The sequence below is a fragment of the Rhinoraja longicauda genome, chromosome 35 (assembly GCF_053455715.1).
Source record: "Rhinoraja longicauda isolate Sanriku21f chromosome 35, sRhiLon1.1, whole genome shotgun sequence".
Taxonomy (NCBI): Eukaryota; Metazoa; Chordata; class Chondrichthyes; order Rajiformes; family Arhynchobatidae; genus Rhinoraja; species Rhinoraja longicauda.
Window position 1 is genome coordinate 7,060,287 of NC_135987.1, and position 23,196 is coordinate 7,083,482.

Sequence of the window (23,196 nt, forward strand, 5' to 3'; positions counted from 1 at the left end):
ATTGGTGGAGCGGGAGCACATGGCCGCTGGTTGGGTGAGGTCACGTGGGGGGCGGGGCGGTGACGTCACCCTTTGTCCCTTGGGAGTGAGGAAGTTGGCAGCCCTACTAATACGGAACAAGGGGCAAATGAATTTAACTCAAGATACGGGATGTCCCGGCTAATATGGGACGGTTGGCTACCCTATTTGTGGCTCATGTAGTTTTCAATGCTGAGCCCCAATCTCATGGACTGCACTAGCTTCCATGAATTGTATTCTAACTTCATGTCTATCCCGCTGTTTAGAATCTCTTGTGTGCAACTGGGCAGCACCTAACAACTTAGTTGCAAGCAAGACACAATAGAGGCCCTGTCCCACTTCGGCGATTGTTAAGGCGACTGCCGGCGACTAGGCTGTCACCACACGGTCGCCGATGTGTCACGGGGTGTCGCGGGCACGGTCGTGGGTAGTCTCCAATGAGTCGTAGCTGTTCGCGGGTCGTGGCGAAAATTTCTCTCTGCTCGAGAATGTTCGGCAACAGCTCGCCTGACGCCAATGATCGTAGCTTGTCGTATCCTGTTTATTCACAAAGTGCTGGAGTAACTCAGCAGGTCGGGCAGCATCTCGGGAGAGAAGGAATGGGTGACGTTTCGGGTCGAGACCCTTCTTCAGACTGATGTCGGGGGGCGGGACAAAGGAAGGATGTAGGTGGAGACAGGAAGATAGAGGGAGATCTGGGAAGGAGGAGGGGAAGAGAGGGACAGAGGAACTATCTAAAGTTGGAGAAGTCGATGTTCATACCACTGGGCTGCAAACTGCCCAGACGAAATATGAGGTGCTGTTCCTCCAATTTCCGGTGGGCCTCACTATGGCACTGGAGGAGGCCCATGACAGAAAGGTCAGACTGGGAATGGGAGGGGGAGTTGAAGTGCTCGGCCACCGGGAGATCAGTTTGGTTAATGCGGACCGAGCGCAGGTGTTCAGCGAAGCGATCGCCGAGCCTGCGCTCGGTTTCGCCGATGTAAATATGTTGGCATCTAGAGCAGCGGATGCAATAGATGAGGTTGGAGGAGGTGCAGGTGAACCTTTGTCTCACCTGGAAAGACTGTTTGGGTCCTTGGATGGAGTTGAGGGGGGAGGTAAAGGGACAGGTGTTGCATCTCGTGTCGTATCCTGTCGTAGGTTGTTGCCAGGTTGTCGCCAGGTGACTTTGGCTGAATTTTGTTTGTTTGAATAAAGTAAATTTTGGACATTTTGACCAAAGATTGATGTGTGAAGTTATTGTATTTCAGAGTAGTTTCACGTGGCATCTCTTTCAAATATTTTAATTCCATTTATTTTGACCAATTAAACAAACACAAACACAAGCATTGCGCTGCATTGAAAAGCAAACTCTTTTCATTTATTTTGACATTGCACTGCGTTGGGTCTCTTCAGGGACAAGGGCTTCAACCACACAGACCTCTTCTTGGGCTTCTTCTTCCCCATTCTTCTTGTCCTTCTGTCTTGCAGAAGTCTAAGCATGAGGGGCCGCTGCAAGCAGCAGGGCTTGCATTTGATGTAAGAGCAATGCCATCATACGTTGCTTCCTGGCAGTCATGATGCTGATTGATCGGAGACCCTACCCAAACCCATTTTTGCGCCAAAATTACGTGAAATGGCCGCCGTTGTCATCAGTTGTGATCTGACAGGGTCGTAGCTTGTCGAGGGTGGAGGTAGGTTGACTTCGGTTGTCGTAGCTTGTCGTAGTCCCTGTCGTAGGTGGACGTCCTAGGTCGCGATGACTGGATCGCCGGTTGTCGGCAGCTTGCCGACGCCTAGGTGGTAGATTGTCGTAGGCATTGTCGTAGGGAGAGTCGTAGACATTATCGTATTCCCAATCTCGTTGTACACCTGTACAATGACAATAAAGATATATTGTATTGTATCGTTTAAAAAATTGAAGTTTTTTCGGCGATCTGCTACGACTTTGGCAGTCGCCTTAAAAACCGCAGATGTGGGACAGGCCCTTAAGGGGTGTTTGGGGGCAGGGTGTTAGTGATACCTAGTAAACATGGGACTAAAGTAGCAAATGTGATAATCCTGGGTTTGCAGTATTGCAGCCATAATCCATACCACACGAGCTATCTCTGGCACAAAATGACTACTCAGGGTGCCAGCTTCACAGAGTAAACATCCAACGGGTTCATTGATGTTTTAAGTGAAAGGGAACTTTCCACCACAGAAAGGGCTGGCCTGTTTGAGAATTGAGTCCCACCCAAGGTTGTTTTTCCTCATGCTCTATTGTAAATGTTGTCTACATCTCAAGAACATTTTTTTTTTTTTTAAAGCTAAAAAGGACACAATACTGGAGTAATTCAGTGGGTCAGGCAGCATCTCTGCAGAACATGGATAGGTGACGTTTCGTATTTGGACCCTTCTTCAGACTGATTGCCGGGGGGTAGAAAGCTGAAAGAGAGGAGGGGCAGGACAAAGCGTTGGCGGCTAATGTGGTGAAAGCAGGTGAGGAGAATTTTGCTGCCTGACCTGCTGAGTTTCTCCAGCACTTTGGGCCCATTTTTGTAAATTAGCATGTGCAGTTCATCGTTTCCACAATAAAATCCTGAGTCTTTGAAATTGTTCTCAATAGAAATGAATTTTTTAAATGGCAATTATTTTGTTTGCTGCTTTACCTTTGATTCCTGGAAGCTCCAGGGGGATTCCTGGACAGTTGGGAACCCGTTGCAAATATTAACCTCTGGCCACGATGCCTTCCCCCGCTGAGGTCAACACTTCGAGTGGGTAGATGACTCAATGGTTGGGGATAAGTCTGAAGAAGGGTCTCGACCCGAAACGTCACCCATTCCTTCTCTCCCGAGATGCTGCCTGACCTGCTGAGTTACTCCAGCATTTTGTCCATAAATGGTTGCCTAAACGTAACAAGTCATTAATTTTGACATCATGTTGTCGCTCGTACGTTTACTGAAAACTTCCTGTGCTGTATTGAGAACTAGGCCGTAGGTTCAGGAAACAGCATTGCAGGTTTGTGCTCCTGCATGCAAAGTAAAATTGACGCAACTCTGGAGAATCCCTGCAGAGTGTTTGCTGTGGCTATTAATTATCTGGTTTCTCTTGGTGGTACTGAGACTGCATGACCTTCTGATTTGACTGAGATTGCGATTTTTTTTTTCTCTGTGTTTTAAGAAAGTCAAACTCCAATGTTAGACAAAACGGTGAGTGTGGTCATGACGACGAACTTTGTCCCACGGGTCTATCTCTGCTTCAGAGGCTTTATAGTATTTGTGCATTGATGTGCAGTTAATGGGTGTTAGGAGCACCAGTTTGGAAGTAAACCAGTTTTCTATTATTTGGTTGCAATAAGGCGCTTTTGTAATGGTTGGGGGAGGGGGGGGATCTTGATTTTTAAAGCAAAATGTGTCCATTATAGTGAAAGAGTGAACTGAGGTCTCAGCCACGAGTTGGATTCGACAGAAGCAAAGTGGCAGTGGATTAATTGCAGCTGGGAAGAATCTCCTCCGCATTTAGAATAAGCCAAGGTTTGACTTGAACTTGTTATATTACAGTGAGTTTCCTCGCACGTCACCCACTGCCTTCAACTCTCCAACCCTTAGACGCCCAGACTATAGACTCCTCCATTCGTCCAGAGCAATGAGTAGGCACGGCCATTTGGAAAGCCAATAAATGTTTTGTTTCATGTATCTGACAGCCACTCTAGATGAAGGATTCCAACCCAAAATGCTGCCTGACCTGCTGAGTTTCTCCAACACATTTTGTTTTGCTCCAAAGTTCCAGCATCGCAGTTTCTTGTGTCTCAACTTTATTTCCATTTGGCTAGATTCTTAAGGTCTATATTCATAGAAACATAGAAAAAATAGGTGCAGGAGGAGGCCATTTGGCCCTTCGAGCCAGCACCGCCATCCATTGTAAGAAAATAACTGCAGATGCTGGTACAAATCGAAGGTATTTATTCACAAAATGCTGGAGTAACTCAGCAGGTCAGGCAGCATCTCAGGAGAGAACGAACGGGTGACGTTTCGGGTCGAGACCCTTCAGTGTGCATGGGATGTACTCGAGAGCATCTATATTTATCAATCTTCACCTTAAATATATCTAACAATGGGCCAACACTACCATCGGGCAGTGAACACCAGAGATTCACTACCCTGTGATGGAAGAAATCTTACTAGTTTATTTTAAATGATCGCCCCCTTATTTTGCAACTCCGTCCCCTTGTTCATGAGTTTCCCCAAAAGTAAAAACATCCCAAAATCTATCCCATCAAGACCCCTTAGTACCTTAAACACATTTGGCGATCATGGCTGATCATCCATAATCAGTAACCCGTGCCTGCCTTCTCCCCATATCCCTTGATTCCACTAGCCCCTAGAACTCTATCTAACTCTCCTTGGATTTTTACAAGAATAGTGACCAAATGTGTTTAAGGTACTAAGGGGTCTTGATGGGTTAGATTTTGGGATGTTTTTACTTGTGGGGAACTCATGAACAAGGGGACTGAGTTGCAAAATAAGGGGGCGATCACTTAAAATAAACTAGTAAGATTCCTTCCATCACAGGGTAGTGAATCTCTGGTATTCACTGCCCGATGGTAGTGTTGGCCCATTGTTAGATATATTTAAGGTGAAGAATGATAAATATAGATGCTCTCGAGTACATCCCATGCACACTTGTATAAGTCAGATGTTAAGTTGGAAACGGAAGTGAAATGCGCAGGAGTAAATTTACCATTTGACATGGGGACCACTGGCAAATCTGACGTGGGGTCCTCGCGAGGTGGGGAGCTATGAGGTTGGGACTTGGGGAGGGGGGGGATCTCTGAGGTGGAGACCTCTGGGTAGCTCCGACAGGGAGACCACAGGGGTGGGGTCGGGAGCTCTGATGTGAGGACCATGGGTGGCAGGGGAGGGGGGAGCTCGGAGGCTGAGACCACGGTGTGGGGGGGGGGGGGGTGGGCACTCTGACGGGATCACAGGGGACTCAGTGGGCTTAGAGAATGTCTGGGAGGTAGTCAGAATGTCTGGAAAAGCTCTTCAGCGGGTAGTCCATAGAGCTCAGAGGACCATTGGAACACAGCTACCAGCCTTGGAGGGCATCTACAACACACGACGCCTCAGAAAAGTCACCAGCATTCACAAAGACTCCTCACACCCCTGCAACAGTCTGTTCGAACGTCTACCATCGGGCAGATGCTACAAGGCCTTCTACGCCCGCACCTCCAGACTCAGGAACAGCTTCATCCCCAGGGCCATAGCTGCTATGAACCGGTCCTGCTGAGCCGGATGGTCACATCGCACAGTGAACCGGCACAGATCTACTTGCACTTTATACTGTTTTAAAACTGTTCTAATTTGTTTCATTGGGTTGTTTAAATTAATACTGATTAGCTAATTGATCTATTGCATCGTATGGGAGGCGCATTCCCAATCTCGCTGTACCCCTGTACAATGACAATAAAGATATATTGTATTGCATTGTATTGTATAAGTGCGAGTTTACGTACGTCCAGGAGTACCTGTATTTGAAAGATCGAGGAATTGAGTGAACTGGCACAGAGGAGCAGATGATAGCAACATAGATCAGCCATGATCATAGTAAATGGAGGGTGGGCTTGATGGGCCTGGTGGCCTCTTGTGTTTGTGGACCACTTTTCCGGGTTGCTTGCTGATGGGTGCCAAACTGTCTTGGATGGAAACGCTCTCATGCTACTATTTTGAAGAGAGCCGGGATTGCTAGCAGATATTTACTCATCATGGCACCTTAAAATCAGATCGTCCAGTCATTATCACGTTGTCTTTTTTTTGGTAGTTGTTGTGCATGATTGACTTTTCATTTGTGTATTACACGGCGACTGAAGTACTTGAGGCTTTTTTGACGTCTTGGTAGACGTTGCTATAAATAGCAAGACTTTGTCTCTCCAGTGGGTAAAGATCTAACTTGTAAGGCCTCACATGGTCAAATATCCAGAACCCATTCTTGTGTAAGTTCATGAAGTAGTCTGTGGAACTGATTTTTAGATTTAGAGATACAGCGCGGAAACAGGCCCTTCGGCCCACCGAGTCCGCGCCGCCCAGCGATCCCCGCACACTAACACTATCCTACACACACTAGGGACAATTTTTACATTTGCCCAGTCAATTAACCTACATAACTGTACGTCTTTGGAGAGTGGGAGGAAACCGAAGATCTCGGAGAAAACCCACGCAGGTCACGTGGAGAACGTACAAACTCCGTACAGACGGCGCCCGTAGTCAGGATCGAACCTGAGTCTCCGGCGCTGCATTCGCTGTAAGGCAGCAACTCTACCGCTGCGCCACCGTGCCGCCCTTACTGATCTCCAATTGGAATAAGTTCATAAGTGATAGGAACAGAATTAGGCCATTCGGCTCATCAAGTCTACTCTGCCATTCAATCATGCCTGAGCTATCTTTTCCTCTTAGCCCCACTCTCCTGCCTTCTCCCCTTAACCCCTGACACCCGTACTAATCAAGAATCTATCTATCTCTGTCAAGTTTGTCAGTAGATTTGAACAATTTCTGTTCTTGGGTGTTCTTCTGTGTAAAACAATAAGCTCAGTAAGGTGATAAACAATGCAACAAACAGCGACCAAGCGACTTTTATACAGGGCAAGAGGCTGGTTAATCTTCCCAATGTTTTATGTGATCAAGTGTGAGAGGTGCTGATGAGCAGGAGGGGTGTAGTGGTGAGACAAGGTAGGAGTGAGAGCACCCATTCAATGTCTCTCTGGAATTCATGACGAGAGATTCTACCACGCGCAGGAGCTGACAGTAGTGGTCTTGGAAGCCTGTGCCCTGTGCCTCAGTGGGGATTCTGCGTGCCTTGGGCTTGTTCCTCCTTTCAGGAAACGAAGCCATAAGGTGAGAAGTCATTGGAGGTAATAAAATCTGGACTTAAAGTCTGGGTTTGATCGTGGTGTTTCTCAGTCAAAGACACGGCTGTTGAGCCATGGCGGCACGGTGGCGCAGGATTAGAGTTGCTGCCTTACAGCGAATGCAGCGCCGGAGACTCAGGTTCGATCCTGACTACAGACGCCGTCTGTACGGAGTTTGTACGTTCTCCCCGTGACCTGCGTGGGTTTTCTCCGAGATCTTCGGTTTCCTCCCACGCTCCAAAGACGTTCAGGTATATAGGTTAATTGACTGGGTAAATGTAAAAAATGTCCCTAGTGTGTGCAGGATAGTGTTAATGTGCGGGGATCGCTGGGCGGCGCGGACCCCGGTGGGCCGAAGGGCCTGTTTCCGCGCTGTATCTCTAAATTTAAAATCTCCCTCCACAGCTGTTGCTCACGAGGGCTCCGTGTCTTATCCCACTCTTTATCCCGGACCTTCAAGTAGGCTTCTGTTGTAAACCTTTGTCATCTGGCTGCCAGGTGTGTTGTGGTTACATGTGACAGCAGGGAAAGCTGTACAGCCTGTCGCCAGAGAGCACGACTGCAAAGCCCCAAACCCAGCCCAAAGCTTCCTCAAGGTTTCGTTAGCAAAACCAACAATTTAATTGCAGAAACAAAGAACCGCAGATGCTGGTTTATACCAACGACAGATGCAAAGTGCTGGAGTAACTCAGCGGGGTCAGGCAGAATCTCTGGAGACGAATGTTGGGTGATGTTTTGGATCGGGACCCTTCTTCAGAATGACAGTCCTGACCCGAAATGTCACCCATTCTTATCCTCCAGAGATGCTGCCTGACCCGCTGAGTTACTCCAGCACTTTGTGTCCATCTCAAGAATTTAATTCACCTGTAGTAACCGTGACTGCACTTAAAGAACTTAGTTGAATGAAAGCAGGGTGCCCTGAGGTGAGAGAAGTTATAAACAAGTCTTTGTCTGTGGGTAATGCGTTTGGCTGTGATGCCCCACTTGGTCAATGATTCAGACCTACCTATATAGACACAAAATGGTGGAGTAACTCAGCGGGGCAGGCAGCATCTCTGGAGAGAAGGAATTGGTGACGGATCGGGTCGAGACCCTTCTTCGGTCCTGAAAAGTCACCCATTCCTTCTACCCAGAGATGCTGCCTGTCACGCTGAGTTACTCCAGCATTTTGTGTGTCTATCTTCGTTGTAAACCAGCATCTGCAGTTCCTTTCTACACACTCAGACTTACCTGTTGTGTTTGTTCACAGAATGGTCTCTGGGACCAATCTCTTCCTGGAAACCCAATTATTACCAGGTTTTCTCTTTCAGGTTTGGCCGGACACAGGGGAAAAACAGAACACATTTTGTGACAGTGTAAAGGGTGGTGGGTGTATGGAACAAACTGCCAGAGGAGGTAGTTGAGGCTGGGACAATCACAATGTTTAAGAACCAGTTAGACAGGTACATGGATAGGACAAGTTTGGAGGGATATGGACCATGCGCAGGCAGGTGGGACTAGTGTAGCTGGGACATGTTGGCCTTTGTGGGCAGGTTGGGCGGAAGGGCCTGGTTCCACACTGTACCAATCTATGACTCTATCTCTCCCCCAAAGCATTGGAAGTGATGCAAGACCACTCCAGGAAATCTTTGCAAAGAGGTACCTAAGCAAGCATCATAGTGCAACAATCCAGTTGTTGTCCATCCTCACTTTGCCTATCTCAGCCCCAGCACCTTGCAGATATTTCTCATCTTGCTGACACGTGTGCCCACTTTACTGCTTACATATGCTGTGTTCTGGCTCATTGACGTGGCTTTCCACGAAACCATGTTTCAACTCATTTGTCCAGTTCCATTTCTGACGTGCCTGGAATCAATTGGCTTCATCCCGTGCCTTGGTTGATTTGGCAGAAGAGGATGTTCAGAGAGGGAATTTGGAGCAGTAGATATTGCCCATCATGTTCAATTCTCAGTGAGATACCTGTAAGATAAGGCATGGAATTAGGGGTAGGCCATTTGACCCCTTATTCCTGTTCTATCATTCCAGTAAGATCCTGACTGAGCTTTAATTTTGGCACTAAACCCACCTTCCTCGATTCTAAAATCTTGTTGATCTATCATGAATCTTCTTGCAAACTCTGCCACTTATTGAGTAGGGAAGTCCAAAGCTTTATCAGCCTCTGGATGAAGAAATATATGCTGTAATTGTAATTTTTTTTGCACAATCCGCAGGCATTGCCACTTTCATTTCACTGCACATCGTGTATGTGTATGTGACAAATAAACTTGACTTGACTTATCTCAGTCCTAAATGGCTGACTCCTTACTGTGAGATTGGAGCCCCCAATTCTACACATCCCAGCCAGAGCGAGCATCATCTATCCTTAATGGTTCAATGAGATAGTCTGTCCTTTTTGTACTCGATTTAATGTTCTCCCATGATCTAATCTAAAAAATATTGTCAAACCTGATTTTGTTTTCACTGATCTAGACTGACTGCCAAATCCTAATATTATGGTTGCATTTGCTATCTTCCAATCTGTGGAAACCTGTTAGATGACAACCAATTCATCCACTATCTCCACACCATTCTTTTCAAAACTTTAAGATACAGGCCCTGAGAATTTGTCCCTTTTCAGTCCCATTAAATCTCCAATACATTTTTTTTCCAGCACTAATGTTAATTTCATCAGGTTCCCCCTCTGCTGTTCTCTAATATTTTCCTGGGAAACTGCCTTGATCCAAAAAGCATAAAATATTTAATTCCTCTACCATTTCCTTGTTCCTCAAAATAATATCACGTATTCCAATTCTCCATGTCTACAGAAGCTTTTCCAGTTTTTTTTTTTAACTTCCTTGATTATTCTTGCTTCCCACTTTCCCTTTCCTTGTTTATTTCTTCATTCTGCTCTGTTGAAATCTGAAATGTTTCTAGTCCTATGACTTACTGCCCATTTTTGGAAGGTTGTAAGCCTTTGATCTCGTACTGTCTTTAAGTTCTCTTTCTATCAATGGGTGGACTATTTCCCTGTTGGCTTTTTGTGCCTCAAGGGATACATCTTGCTTGTAAACCGTCTTCTAATTCTTTAAACGTTAACTATTGCTTGTTTGCTGTCAAACCTTTTCATGCAATTTCCATATATATCACAGTGTCGTACCTTCATAGTTTGTTTTAATCAGATTTAAGACCCTGGTTTCAGATTGAACCAAATCAGGTATGTAGGTTAATTGGCTGGGTAAATGTAAAAATTGTCCCTAGTGGGTGTAGGATAGTGTTAATGTGCGGGGATCGCTGGGCGGCACGGACTTGGTGGGCCGAAAAGGCCTGTTTCCGGCTGTATATATATGATATGATATGATATAATTTATAATTCTATCATTATCATTCTTCCCCAAAGGCTCTCAATGATCAGATTTTAATTCACTCTTTCTCATTGATTATACTGGATGAAAGGAGTAGGTTTCCTCGTTGGTTCCTCTACATATTTAGCTGAAAAATCACTATGATTTGCCGCTCACTCATCTAAATTATTTTGCCCAGTCTATATGTAGATTACAGTACCCCAAGATTATCATATTATCCTTGTAAATGCTCTAATTTCATCAAATAAAGCTCCATTGAACTTGTGGTTTGCTCTACTGTTTGAGATCTGTAGACCCTGCTCACGAATACCTTTGGCCTCTTCCTGCTCCTTAGATTAATCAAAACAGATCCTCTGTGATTTTCAGAAATAAAATGCTTTTCATTCTACTGGGGTTATCTCATTCAGAGCTACCACATGCTTCATTTGGTCAATCTCATTTAAGATATCGTGGCAAGTTTAACTCTCGTCGTTGGTCACTTTGTCATCATGTTCCATAATGACTATTAGATAATGCAAGAAAATAACTGCAGATGCTGGTACAAATCGAAGGTGTTTATTCACAAAATGCTGGAGTAACTCAGCAGGTCAGGCAGCATCTCAGGAGAGAAGGAATGGGTGACGTTTACGGGTCGAGACCCTTCTTCAGACTATTTTTATTAGATAATGCCATCAATTCATTTCTCCTGCTGTGAATGTTGCATGCAATGAAATAAAGCGGCTTCAAATTTGTCCTTGCTTTGATTCTAGATACATAGAAGCATAGACAATAGGTGCAGGAGTAGGCCTTCGAGCCAGCACCGCCAATCAATATGATCATGGGTGATCATCTAAAATCAGTACCCCGTTCCTTCTTTCTCCCCATATCCCTTGATTTCGTTAGCCCTAAGAGCTATATCCAACTCTCTTGAATACATCCAGTAGATTGGCCTCCACTGCCTTCTGTGGCAGAAAGTTCCACAGATTTACAATTCTCTGGGTGAAAAGGTTTCTCCTCATCTCAGTCCTAAATGCCCTATCCCTTATTCTTAAACTGTGATCCCTGGTTCTGGACTCCCCCAGCATCGGGAACATTTTTCCTGCATCTAACCTGTCCAATCCCTTAATACTTTTTATATCTATATACTAAAACTCTCGTTTGTTTGTTTGTTTGTTCCTGAACTACAGCCAAAACAGTACACAATAGCGTGACAATTTTAGGCCCACCGTACTCGCCATCATCCCTTTGGTGCTAATGGAAGAAGTTTCATTGAAATTGGTGTTATATTTTTAAAGATATTCACATTTTAAAGTTTAAACCTATCTCCTAGGGAGGGAGGGAGGGAGGATAAAGAGGGTTGAGGGGGATGGAGTGGGGGGGGGGGGGAAGGGCTGAGAGGAAGGGGGGAGGGGGTGGAGGGAGGGGGGAGGGGGAGGGGGGGAGGAGAGGGTGCTGCACCAATGCAGGAGACCATGGCCCAACGGGTCCATTTGGTCTAGTGTTTCTATAAGACTCTAGTGGGAGGTGGACTCTTTGCACTCTAACATCCTGACAGACCCTGTTCTCATTACCATCTTCACTGTACTGTTGCCTTTTCTGTGGGATTCAACGTTGTATTTCCTCTCTCCCTTAAATGGTTTAGTTTAAAACCTAACCTATAGCTGATTATTCGATTTACCAGGGCACTGTTTGCAGCCCGACTCAACTGAAACCCGTTTCAGACTGACACAGCTGATGCCTACCCTAGCTCCCTCTTTCCCAGTGAATTGAAAGGCATTTCTGCCCCACCAAACTTTAAGCTTTGTGTTCAACTCTTGGACTTCACTTGGCATTCTACTTGGATAGAGCCAAATCCAAATGCAAACCCTAATTTCAGTAGGACTTCCAAATTTTGTCCTGTCGATGTGCCCAATATGATACCAAATTAAACTAGTTCCTCCCCCCATATTCCTCCATTCTCTGCAGATTCATTTGTCCATCTAAAAGGCTCTGTAACTCCACCGTCGTACCTGCCTTCACCACTACAATACAATACAATATATCTTTATTGTCATTGTACAGGGGTACAACGAGATTGGGAATGCGACTTCCATACGATGCAATAAATTGATTAGCTAATCAGCATAAATTTAGACAAACCAGTGAAACAAAATTAGAATTTATTCACAAAATGCTGGAGTAACTCAGCAGGTCAGGCAGCATCTCGGGAGAGAAGGAATGGGTGACGTTTCGGGTCGAGACCCTTCTTCAGACACCGTTTTAAAACAGAATAAAGTGCAAATAGGTCTGTGCCGGTTCACTGTGCGATGTGACCATCCGGCTCAGCAGGACCGGTTCATAGCAGCTATGGCCCTGGGGATGAAGTTGTTCCTGAGTCTGGAGGTGCGGGCGTAGAAGGCCTTGTAGCGTCTGCCTGATGGTAGAAGTTCGAACAGACTATTGCAGGGGTGTGAGGAGTCTTTGTGAACTAGCCCTGGCAATAAGCTCCAACCCCTATCTGTGTATTAAACAAAACTTGCCCCGCATATCTTCTGTAAACTTTCTTCCTCTTACCTTCAAGCTGTGCCTTCTAGTATTTGACATTTGTTTTGCCCTGCGAGCAAAATTATGACTGTCTACCCTTTCTCTGCCTCTCTAAGTTTTCTAAATTTCCAAGGGGTCACCTCTCGGCCTCTAAAACATCAGAGAAAACAACTCAAGTTTGTTCAATTGAAACTGAATTTTGAACAAATTCAAATTTGTTCTTCAAAACAAATTTGTTGTTTGTTCCCTGCAAATAATGCTCTTTAACCCAGATGGCATCTTATTAAACCGAGCATCTGCACTCACTCCAAAGCCTCCACATCCTTCCTGTAAGAGGGCGACCATTATGCACGCAATACTCCACACGCGGCCTAACCACAGATTTACAAAGCTGCAACGTGACATTGTGACTCTTGTACTCAATGCCCCACCCCATGAAGACAGGCATGCTCTACGCCTTCTTTGCCATTCTATTTGCCTACGTTGTTACTTTCAGGGAGTTATGCACTTGAACATCCAGATCCCTTTATACATCAATGGTCAAGCATATTGCCCTTAACTAATATACTCTTCCCTTACATTTGACCTCCCTAAATGCAAGATCTCGCACTTGGCCAGATTAAACCCTGTCTACCATTTTACGATACGATGCGATAGAACTTTATTTATCCCAGGAGGCAAATTGATCTGCCAACAGTCATAAAACACAGAATACATGAAACATGAAACGCTGGCCAACCTGAGGAGTACCTTCAGCAAGAGACTGATTCCACCAAGATGCAGCACAGAACGCCACAGGAGATCCTTCTTCCCTGTGGCTATCAAACTGTACAACTCCTCCCCTTCTGTCATGGGGAGACTGACTCCCTTCCCCCCCCCCCGCAATATTTGCACATCCCCAATCATTTCCACTCGTCACTTTTCTCCCCTTAATTGTGACTAATCCACATCTTGTTGTATTGTTGAACACCCATAGTTTCATTGTCCAGAATTCCAGAATTTTTTCTGTCATCTGCAAAGTTACTTGCCAACCCATCTATATTTTTGTCTGTCATTTATATATATATATATAATATATATGGGCGGCACGGTAGCGCAGCGGTAGAGTTGCTGCTTTACAACGAATGCAGCGCCGGAGACTCAGGTTCGATCCTGACTACGGGTGCTGCACTGTAAGGAGTTTGTACGTTCTCCCCGTGACCTGCGTGGGTTTTCTCCGAGATCTTCGGTTTCCTCCCACACTCCAAAGACGTACAGGTTTGCAGGTTAATTGGCTGGGTAAATGTAAATGTAAAAATTGTCCCTAGTGGGTGTAGGATAGTGTTAATGTGCGGGGATCGCTGGGCGGCACGGACTTGGTGGGCCGAAAAGGCCTGTTTCCGGCTGTATATATATGATATGATATGATATATATATATATCACAAACAACAGAGGTCCCATCACTGCCCACTGTAGAACTCCACCACTCACAGATCTTCAGCTAGAATGACACCTTGCCAAAATTCCCCTCGGTAGTTTGGATTCAGAACTGGTTTACCCATGGAAGACCAAGCCATTGTGGATCTCATGTATTATAATCTACTGGATCAACCCACATAACCAACTTTATCAAATGAAGGGGCTCGACCTGAAACATCACCTATCCATGTTCTCCAGACCTGACCCGCTGCCTGACCCGCTGAGTTACTCTGTCACTTTGTGTCCTTAGTTGATAACGTCCATTGCTCTACCCTTGTTAATCATGTCCATCACCTCCTCAGAAGCCTCAGTCAAGTTTGTAACACACAGCCATGCCGACTGTCCCTAATTAGCCCATTGTGTTCCAAACACGCCTGAATCCTTTCCAGTAGCTTTTCCACCACTAATTTGTGAGTCACTGGAATATAATTTCCTGGATTGTCCATGTTTGCCTTCTTAGACAAAGGAATAACATTGGCTACTCTCCAACTCTGTGGGATCTCACTCAGGGCCAGAGAGGATACAAAAACGTAGTTTAAATCCATACACTTATTCCTGTATTGATGACTAAATGCCAGCAGATCTAATAGGAGCATCCATCAGTGAAAATCAGCATGTTGAATCTCATCCAGACAATGCTACAGAGATGTCATTGTTTAGAAGAAGAGCAAGGGATTTAACCAACTTGTACGGCCATTCAATATTACCAAAGACTGAAGAAGGGTCTTGACCCGAAACGTCACCCATTCCTTCTTTCCAGTGATGCTGCCTGACCCGCTGAGTTACTCCAGCATTTTGTGTCTACCTTTACTAAAGCAGATAATGTGACTATCATCATAGTGCTGGTACTAGAGTCTTCATGGATGCAAATTGGCTGCTCCACTTCCTGCATTACCACTGTGATTATGCTTCAGTGGTATTTCTTTGCTGCAGGGTGTTTTGAAATATCTTGAAAGGTTAATGCAGGTGCTGCACAAACAAGTCCTCCTCATCCCCTTCAGTGAAGATGAAGCTGCAGCTCGAAATGGAGATAGACACAAAATGCTGGAGTAACTCAGTGGTCAGCCAGCATCTCCGGAGAAAAGGAATACGTGACGTTTTGGATCGAGACCCTTGGAGTTTGCGATTGGCAGCCTGGTTTGCACTGTCTTCGCTTCCTGGGTGGTTAAGTCACACAGAACATGAGGCCCCTAATTTGGAGAAACAAGAAACTGTAGATGCTGGTTTAGAAAAAAAAGACATAAGTGCTAGAGTCACTCAACAAGTCAGGCAACTTCTCTGGATACATGGATAGGTGATGTTTCAAGTCAGGACCCTCCTTTAGACTCGATAGATAACTTTTCTGGTCCAGATCATTCTTCCGATTCCTCTAATTTGGATAGATACAAAAAGCTGGAGTAACTCAGCGGGACCGGCAGCATCTCTGGAGAGAAGGAATGGGCGACGTTTCAAAGAAACATAGAAAATAGGTGCAGGAGTAGGCCATTCGGCCCTTTGAGCCTGCACCGCCATTCAATATGATCATGGCTGATCATCCAACTCAGTATCCCGTACCTGCCTTCTCTCCATACCCCCTGATCCCTTTAGCCACAAGGGCCACATCTAACTCCCTCTTAAATATAGCCAATGAACTGGCCTCAACTACCTTCTGTGGCAGAGAATTCCACAGATTCACCACTCTCTGTGTGAAAAACCCTTTCTCATCTCGGTCCTAAAAGACTTCCCCCTTATCCTTAAACTGTGACCCCATGTCTGGACTTCCCCAACATCGGGAACAATCTTCCTGCATCTAGCCTGTCCAACCCCTTAAGAATTTTGTAAACCCCTTCTTCAGACTCGACCCGAAACGTCGCCCATTCCTTCTCTCTAGAGATGCTGCTGTTCCGCTGAGTTACTCCAGCTTTTTGGGTCGACGGTTTAAACCAGCATCTGCAGTTCCTTCTTACACACCTCTAATTCGGATGTTCTTTGTCTATGTTAACTAATGCCTGGACCAGCAGCAAGCGAGCTTCAGTTAGCCTCAGGACCTGCAGCTATGGATCTGACGGTAGACACAAAATGCTGGAGTAACTCAGCAGGACAGGCAGCATCTCTGGAGAGAACGAATGGCGACGTTTCGGGCCGAGACCCTTCTTCATGCTGCCTCGACCCGAAACGTCACCCATTCCTTCTCTCCAGAGATGCTGCCTGTCCCTCTGAGTTACTTCAGCATTTTGTGTCTACCTTCGATTTAAACCAGCGTCTGCAATTCTTTCCTGCATACTATGGACCTGACTCCAGGTCACCATCCAGAGGCCCACACTGAAAGTGCATGTGTTTTGGATATGGGGAAAGGAAAAGACAGGGGAGGCTCAACTGTACTGGTGTGTCTGAAGGTGTCAAGAAGGGTCTCGACCCAAAACGTCACCCATTCCTTCTCTCCCGAGATGCTGCCTGACCTGCTGAGTTACTTCAGCATTTTGTGAATAAATACCTTCAATTTGTACCAGCATCTGCAGTTATCTTCTTATACTACTGGTGTGTCAAGCCTATCACTTCTGATGTCAATGCTCAAAAGCTAAGCAATGGCCATCTAAGTTGACAAGTCGGAGGGCAACTACCACAGTATACTATTGTCTGCTGTCATTCATGTAGAGCAAGGAGATGGAAGAAATGAATAGCACCAATTTCACCCAGTTGGAATTGTTTGATTCAATATTTTTATCCATTTTGTCAACTACTTCGAGTAGCATGCGTGGCATTGAACATTATTCTTGACCCCTTAAAATGGCCGAGCTGCACCTGTGTTTTAAACAATTTGCCGCTACCACTAATGTTAAAGAAAGTTTTTCCTTTACATAGCACCTTTCACCACCTTGGGTGTGTCAGGATACTTTACAGACAACGAAGTGTTGCAATGTATGAAGTGGAGCGGCTGATTTGACTTGTGCGGCATTGTGATAATCAACCTGCTTTTTGTCGCGTTAACTGTGAGACAGATACTTCCCTGGAGGACAAGCAGCTCCATCCTGGAGTAGATTACTTCCACCTGAAGGAGCAGGAAGCACCTTGATGCTGATGAAAACTGCCCGGATACAGTCCTGGCTGTCTTGGCAATGGGATACTCACTGTTGTCCTGGTGGTGGAGTTGAACATAATCATCTATCTATATACTAAAATTCTCGTTTGTTCCTGAACTAGAGCCAAATCGGTACACAGTAGCGCGACAATTTTGGGCCCACCTTGCTCACCGTTATCCCTTTGGTGCTAATGGAAGAACTTTCTTTGAGATTGGTGTTATATTTTTAAAGTTAAAGTTGAAATCTATCTCCTAGGGAGGGATGGGGGGAGGGAAGGAAGGGGGGGTGGAGGGAGGATAAGTGGGGATTGAGGGGGATGGAGTGGGGGTGGAGGGGAGGGGGAGGGGTGTGGGGGGAGAAGGGAGGGGGAGGGGAGGGGGAGGGAGGGAGGGGGGTTGGAGGGAGGATAAGGGGGGTTGAGGGGGATGGAGTGGGGGGGAGGAGAGGGAGGGTGGAGGGGAAGGGGGTGGGAGAGGAGGGAAGGAGGAGGAGAGGAGGGAAGGAGGGGGAGGGGAGGGGGGGAGGAAGAGGGTGTTGCACCAATGCAGGAAAGGTTTGGGCCCAACGGGTCCACTTGGTCTAGTTTTACATAAAATTATGTCTGAGGTATTGACATAGGCAGAAAGATAAATGTTGGCTCGGATAACCTTCCTGCTCTTTGGAGCATTGGTTAAGGTGACCTCTCTGCCCGGCCGATAAGAATCACTGTTGACGCTTAATGGCTCCATGTTGTCTAAATATTATTTTCCTTTTGTTTCCAGCAGTTGGTGGATTATGGGGACAACTGCCAGTGCTGCCCAGCAGGCCGTGCCCACTGGACCATGCAGTGACAATGGGCAGAGTAATGGCACCACCGACAGCAGGCGTTCCATCAGTGTCAACTCCTTCCAGACCCTCAGCATTCACCACAAGGCCAAATCCATCATCACCAACAAAGTGGCACCTGTGTTGATCACGTGAGTCTGGCTATTAAAATTCCTCTGTGCTGGCATTGCCAGAGTTCCAGTGACCAAAGCAGAAGCTTCTCCACTACGTGTAGGAAGGAACTGCAGATGCTGGTTTATCATATCATATCATCATATATATACAGCCGGAAACAGGCCTTTTCGGCCCACCAAGTCCGTGCCGCCCAGCGATCCCCGTACATTAACACTATCCTACACCCACTAGAGACAATTTTTACATTTGCCCAGCCAATTAACCTACATACCTGTACGTCTTTGGAGTGTGGGAGGAAACCGAAGATCTCGGAGAAAACCCACGCAGGTCACGGGGAGAACGTACAAACTCCTTACAGTGCAGCACCCGTAGTCAGGATCGAACCTGAGTCTCCGGCGCTGCATTCGTTGTAAAGCAGCAACTCTACCGCTGCGCTACCGTGCCGCCCGTTTAAACCGAAGATGGACACAAAAAGCTGGAGTAACTCAGCAGGTCAGACAGCATTTCTGGAGAAAAGCAACAGGGGACATTTCGGGTTGGGACAGAATGGAGGTCTGAAGAGGGGGAGGAGAGGGAGGGTGGAGGGGAAGGGGGTGGGAGAGGAACTCCTGCACCTATTCCTTTTCTCCAGAGATGCTGTCTGACCCGCTGAGTTACTCCAGCTTTTTGTGCCTGTCCTTCCCCACTATCCTGAGCTTTTAGTAAAGTGTTACATAGAGGTTTACAGCGCAGAAACAGGCCAATCGTACAAAGTCTTGTTTATACTTCATGTGAACCTCGAACCATCTCATTTCATGCTATCACGTTCTGGTATCACGCGTGTAGATCTTTTTCTATATTCTATATTCAATAGACAAGAGACAATAGGTGCAGGAGTAGACCATTCGGCCCTTCGAGCCAGCACCGCCATTCAATGTGATCATGGCTGATCATCCACTATCAGTACCCCGTTCCTGCCCTCTCCCCATACCCCCTGACTCCGCTATCATTAAGAGCTCTATCTGACTCTCTCCTGAAAGCATCCAGAGAATTGGCCTCCACTGCCTTCTGAGGCAGAAAATTCCACAGATTTACAACTCTCTGAGTGAAAACGTTTTTCCTCATCTCCGTTCTAAATGGCCTACCCCTTATTATTAAACTGTGGCCCCTGGTTCTGGACTCCCCCAACATTGGGAACATGTTTCCTGCCTCCAGCGTGTCCAACCCCTTAATAATCTTATATGTTTCAATAAGATCCCTCTCCCATCCTTCTAAATTCCAGTGTATAAAAGCCTAGTCGCTCCAGTCTTTCAACATATGACATTCCTGTTACAATGCGGAGCTCGGAACAATTGATGTACCACCAGTGAGAAATCTATGCAGGTTTTGCCCAGATTCTTTGTACCTTTAACGTAACTCACCTGCTCTTGACTTCTCTCCCTCCATGGAAGATCTGCCTTCCTTACTAAGGGTGACCTCCACCTAGTTCGAGATCAACTAGCATTTGACTCTTAAATGTTTTATCGATACAGGGCCAATTAAGATTGAACAATAGATGCTGCCCATTAAGAAAAATACAAAGAGTTGGTTAGTTTTGGTAATTATTGTCCTTGTTCTCTTTATGTCACTCCCTTGCTCCATCTTTCTTTCATTTTTCTGTTACCCTCAGACTCTCTCAGGCCAAATATCATCCAGGCTTCTTGTTAGGGATTTCCATTTCATAATCTCTGGACATCTTGTGCGGTTATTCTTCATTGTGATGGTTCTGACGGTCGTGGAAGACTTCATTCATTAATTAGTTTAGTTACGAGATACAGCGCGGAAACAGGCCCTTCGGCCCATCGAGTCCGCGCCGAACAGCGATCCCCGCACATTCACGCTATCCTACACACACTAGGGACAATTTACACTTGTGCCAAGCCAATTAACCTACAAACCTGTTCGGCTTTGGAGTGTAGGAGGAAACCGAAGATCTCGGAGAAAACCCACGCAGGTCACGGGGAGAACATGCAAACTCTGTACAGACAGCACCCATAGTCAGGATTGAACCGCTGTGCCACCATGTGACTTCCCAGACTGGGTCACACCATCGCCCTATATACCTGCCTGTATACTGACTGGAAGAGGTGGAAAGTTGGTACAAATGCACTTTCCCCTCGCTCTTCAGGCTCAAAGACCATAGACCAGTGTCAAAGATAGGCAGCAAATTAGGGAATCTTCTACAGTCCCCTTCCCAGAATGAATAATAATAATAATAATAATAAATTTATTTTATATAGCGCTTTTTAAGATACTCAAAGACGCTTTACAAAGCGAACAAGACATAGAAACAAACAAACAAACAAAAGATTTGTCCTGACGGAGAAGCGGCGAACAAATAGTGCCAGCGTCCTCTCACGTCAGGGTCCGGCAGTAGACAATAAAGAACACAAGACACACAATTACAATTGAACACAAACAACCATCACAGTGATTGCTCCAGGCACACCCTCACTGTGTGGAAGGCAAAGAAAAGTCTTATCTCCTCCTCATTCTTCTCCCGTGGTCAGGCAGTCAAACTGCTGCCTCGAGGCGATCGAGGCTCCTGACTTATGAAACCCCCGTCGGGCGATGGAAAGTCCCAGGCCGAGCCGATGAAGGTCCTAAGCCCCCACCGGGCGATGGAAGGTGCCACGGCCGAGCCACGCAGGGAGATGAAGGCCCTGCGAACGGGTCGATCGAACTTCGCGCTTCGGGGCGGTCGAAGCTGCTACGGCTGGAGCTCTCGAAAGCCGGTCACCAGCCAGAGACCTGCGAGCTCCCGATGTTGCGGTCTGCATGGCCCACGGCCGAAGCCTCCGAGATGGTAAGTCCAGGCCCTGCGACCGGAGTCTTCAAGGTCGATCCCAGCTGGAGGCCGCCGACTCCACGGTGTTAGGCCGTAGCGCGAACGGAGATACGACACGATAAAGGTCGCATCTCCGTTGAGGAGGAGATTAGATTAAAGGTTTCCCCCACCCCCCCACCACCCCCCACATATACAGATTTAAAAATAAATCAAAACATACATTTAAACGATAACAATAGACAAAGACAAAAAAGACAGAGAGACTGCCGGTGAGCCACAGCTGCTGGGCGCAGCCACGCCCCCCAAATCTTTACTTCGTTGTGATAATGTTTCAATGCAATGCTGCTTGTAAGCTTTTTTTAAAACATTTATTTCAGTTATAACTGCAAGGAAGAGTTTCAGATTCACGATGATCTGTTCAAAGCAAATTTTGCTGTTGGGAGGATTTCAGATAATTTGCCAGAACATCACTTGGTTCAGGTAAGGAAAACAGTGTAAACTGGTGTGGTGGTCTTTGGGAGAAGTGAGGGACTTAAAGTCATAGAGTGATACAGTGTGGAAACAGGCCTCTTCGGATCAACTTGCCCACACTCGGCAACATGTCCCAGCTACACTAGTCCCACCTGCCAGCATTTGGCCCATATCCCTCCAAACCTGTCCTATCCATGTACCTGTCTAACTGATTTATTCACAAAATGCTGGAGTAACACAGCAGGTCAGGCAGCATCTCGGGAGAGAAGGAATGGGTGACGTTTCGGGTCAAGACCCTTCTTCAGACTGATGTCAGGGGGGCGGGACAAAGGAAGGATATAGGTGGAGACAGGAAGATAGAGGGAGATCTGGGAAGGAGGAGGGGAAGGGAGGGACAGAGGAACTATCTAAAGTTGGAGAAGTCGATGTTCATACCACTGGACTGCAAACTGCCCAGGCGAAATATGAGGTGCTGTTCCTCCAATTTCCGGTGGGCCTCACTATGGCACTGGAGGAGGCCCATGACAGAAAGGTCAGACTGGGAATGGGAGGGGGAGTTGAAGTGCTCGGCCACCGGGAGATCGGTTTGTTTAATGCGGACCGAGCGCAGGTGTTCAGCGAAGCGATCACCGAGCCTGCGCTCGGTTTCGCCGATGTAAATAAGTTGGCATCTAGAGCAGCGGATACCTGTCTAACTGCTTCTTTTACGTTGGGATAGACTTCTGGGTTAAACAGTGCTCTGGCTGATTAGAAAAATGCCAGGGTTCAGTTGACTCTTTACACTGATTCATTAACACCATCTGGACAGTGAGAGTAATGCACTGAAGGAGGATTGAATTGAGAATTCCCTAATCTCGTCCCATGGCCCAGATATTTAACTATATCACAGATTGATTAGTAGGGCTAGATGTTACAATCCCTAAGGTTTGCACTACAATTGACTGGTGTTGTTCTTGGGGGTGACCACTAGGTGATGTTGCTACCATTCAGACACATCTTCAGTTGTGTACCTCAATGTCACTGGGTGTTTCGGCCTTTTATCACAAGACACCCTCAGTCGAGGCAGGTCCACAATTAGTTCCCTGTGAGCACATATCCAATTGCCTTCTAATAGGTCCTGCGTAACCTGAGTCCGTCTGTCGGTGTTTTATTTTAATTTTCATCATCCTTTTGTGTGGCAATTAGATGTCCTTCTTCCTGAATGTCCTGAACGCAGTGCCTGTTTTGAACAATGTTCCTATGTTAGTGTGTGTGTGACGCAGCGTGTAAGCAAAGAACAAGATACTTAGGACACAGATCAGAAGTGGCTGCTGTCAGCCAGTTTCATTTAAAGGATGGCTGCCTTCAGGTGCCAGGCGGCTGTGAATTGGTCCACTGTTTAGGTGAGACATTGGAGAGCAACAGCAACGTTACCTGCCTGACGTGTGAGATGAGATCTCCACCATTGCTTTACATTACTGTGAACACTTTCTCATTTATTTGCTCAAGTGTTCCTCTTTCCACTTCCCAGAGAGGCCGTACACCTTCAAGGGTGGAGTCCGTGCAGAGTATCTGCACAGTTTCCATCTTTGTCGCTGAGTCATTTAAGCATCAAATGAAATCGAGCTTCTGGGTTATTAAAGCAGCAGGTGTTGATGAACTGTCTCCACAGCCAAGAGCTGTGCTGGTTCACCCTTCATGGGTATTAGTGACTGTACATGAGCACAACTGATATCTGACGCGCAAAATGAAAA

At 46.4% G+C, this 23,196-nt stretch overlaps 1 protein-coding gene across 4 annotated transcripts in view; it reads left to right on the forward strand.

Moving 5' to 3' along the window:
* The window catches only part of pald1a (phosphatase domain containing paladin 1a), a 204,554-nt gene that overhangs the window by 37,741 nt on the left and 143,617 nt on the right, over positions 1–23,196 (forward strand). For 2 of the 4 annotated variants that reach the window (XM_078428424.1, XM_078428423.1), the window contains exons 2-3: positions 18,009–18,203; positions 21,370–21,472. In XM_078428424.1, the coding sequence (XP_078284550.1) occupies positions 18,022–18,203; positions 21,370–21,472 (285 nt within the window). In that variant the 5' untranslated portion in view covers positions 18,009–18,021. Of the gene's footprint in view, positions 1–2,375; positions 2,482–18,008; positions 18,204–21,369; positions 21,473–23,196 lie in introns of those variants that run through there. The other 2 variants (XM_078428425.1, XM_078428426.1) reach the window with 2 other exon arrangements.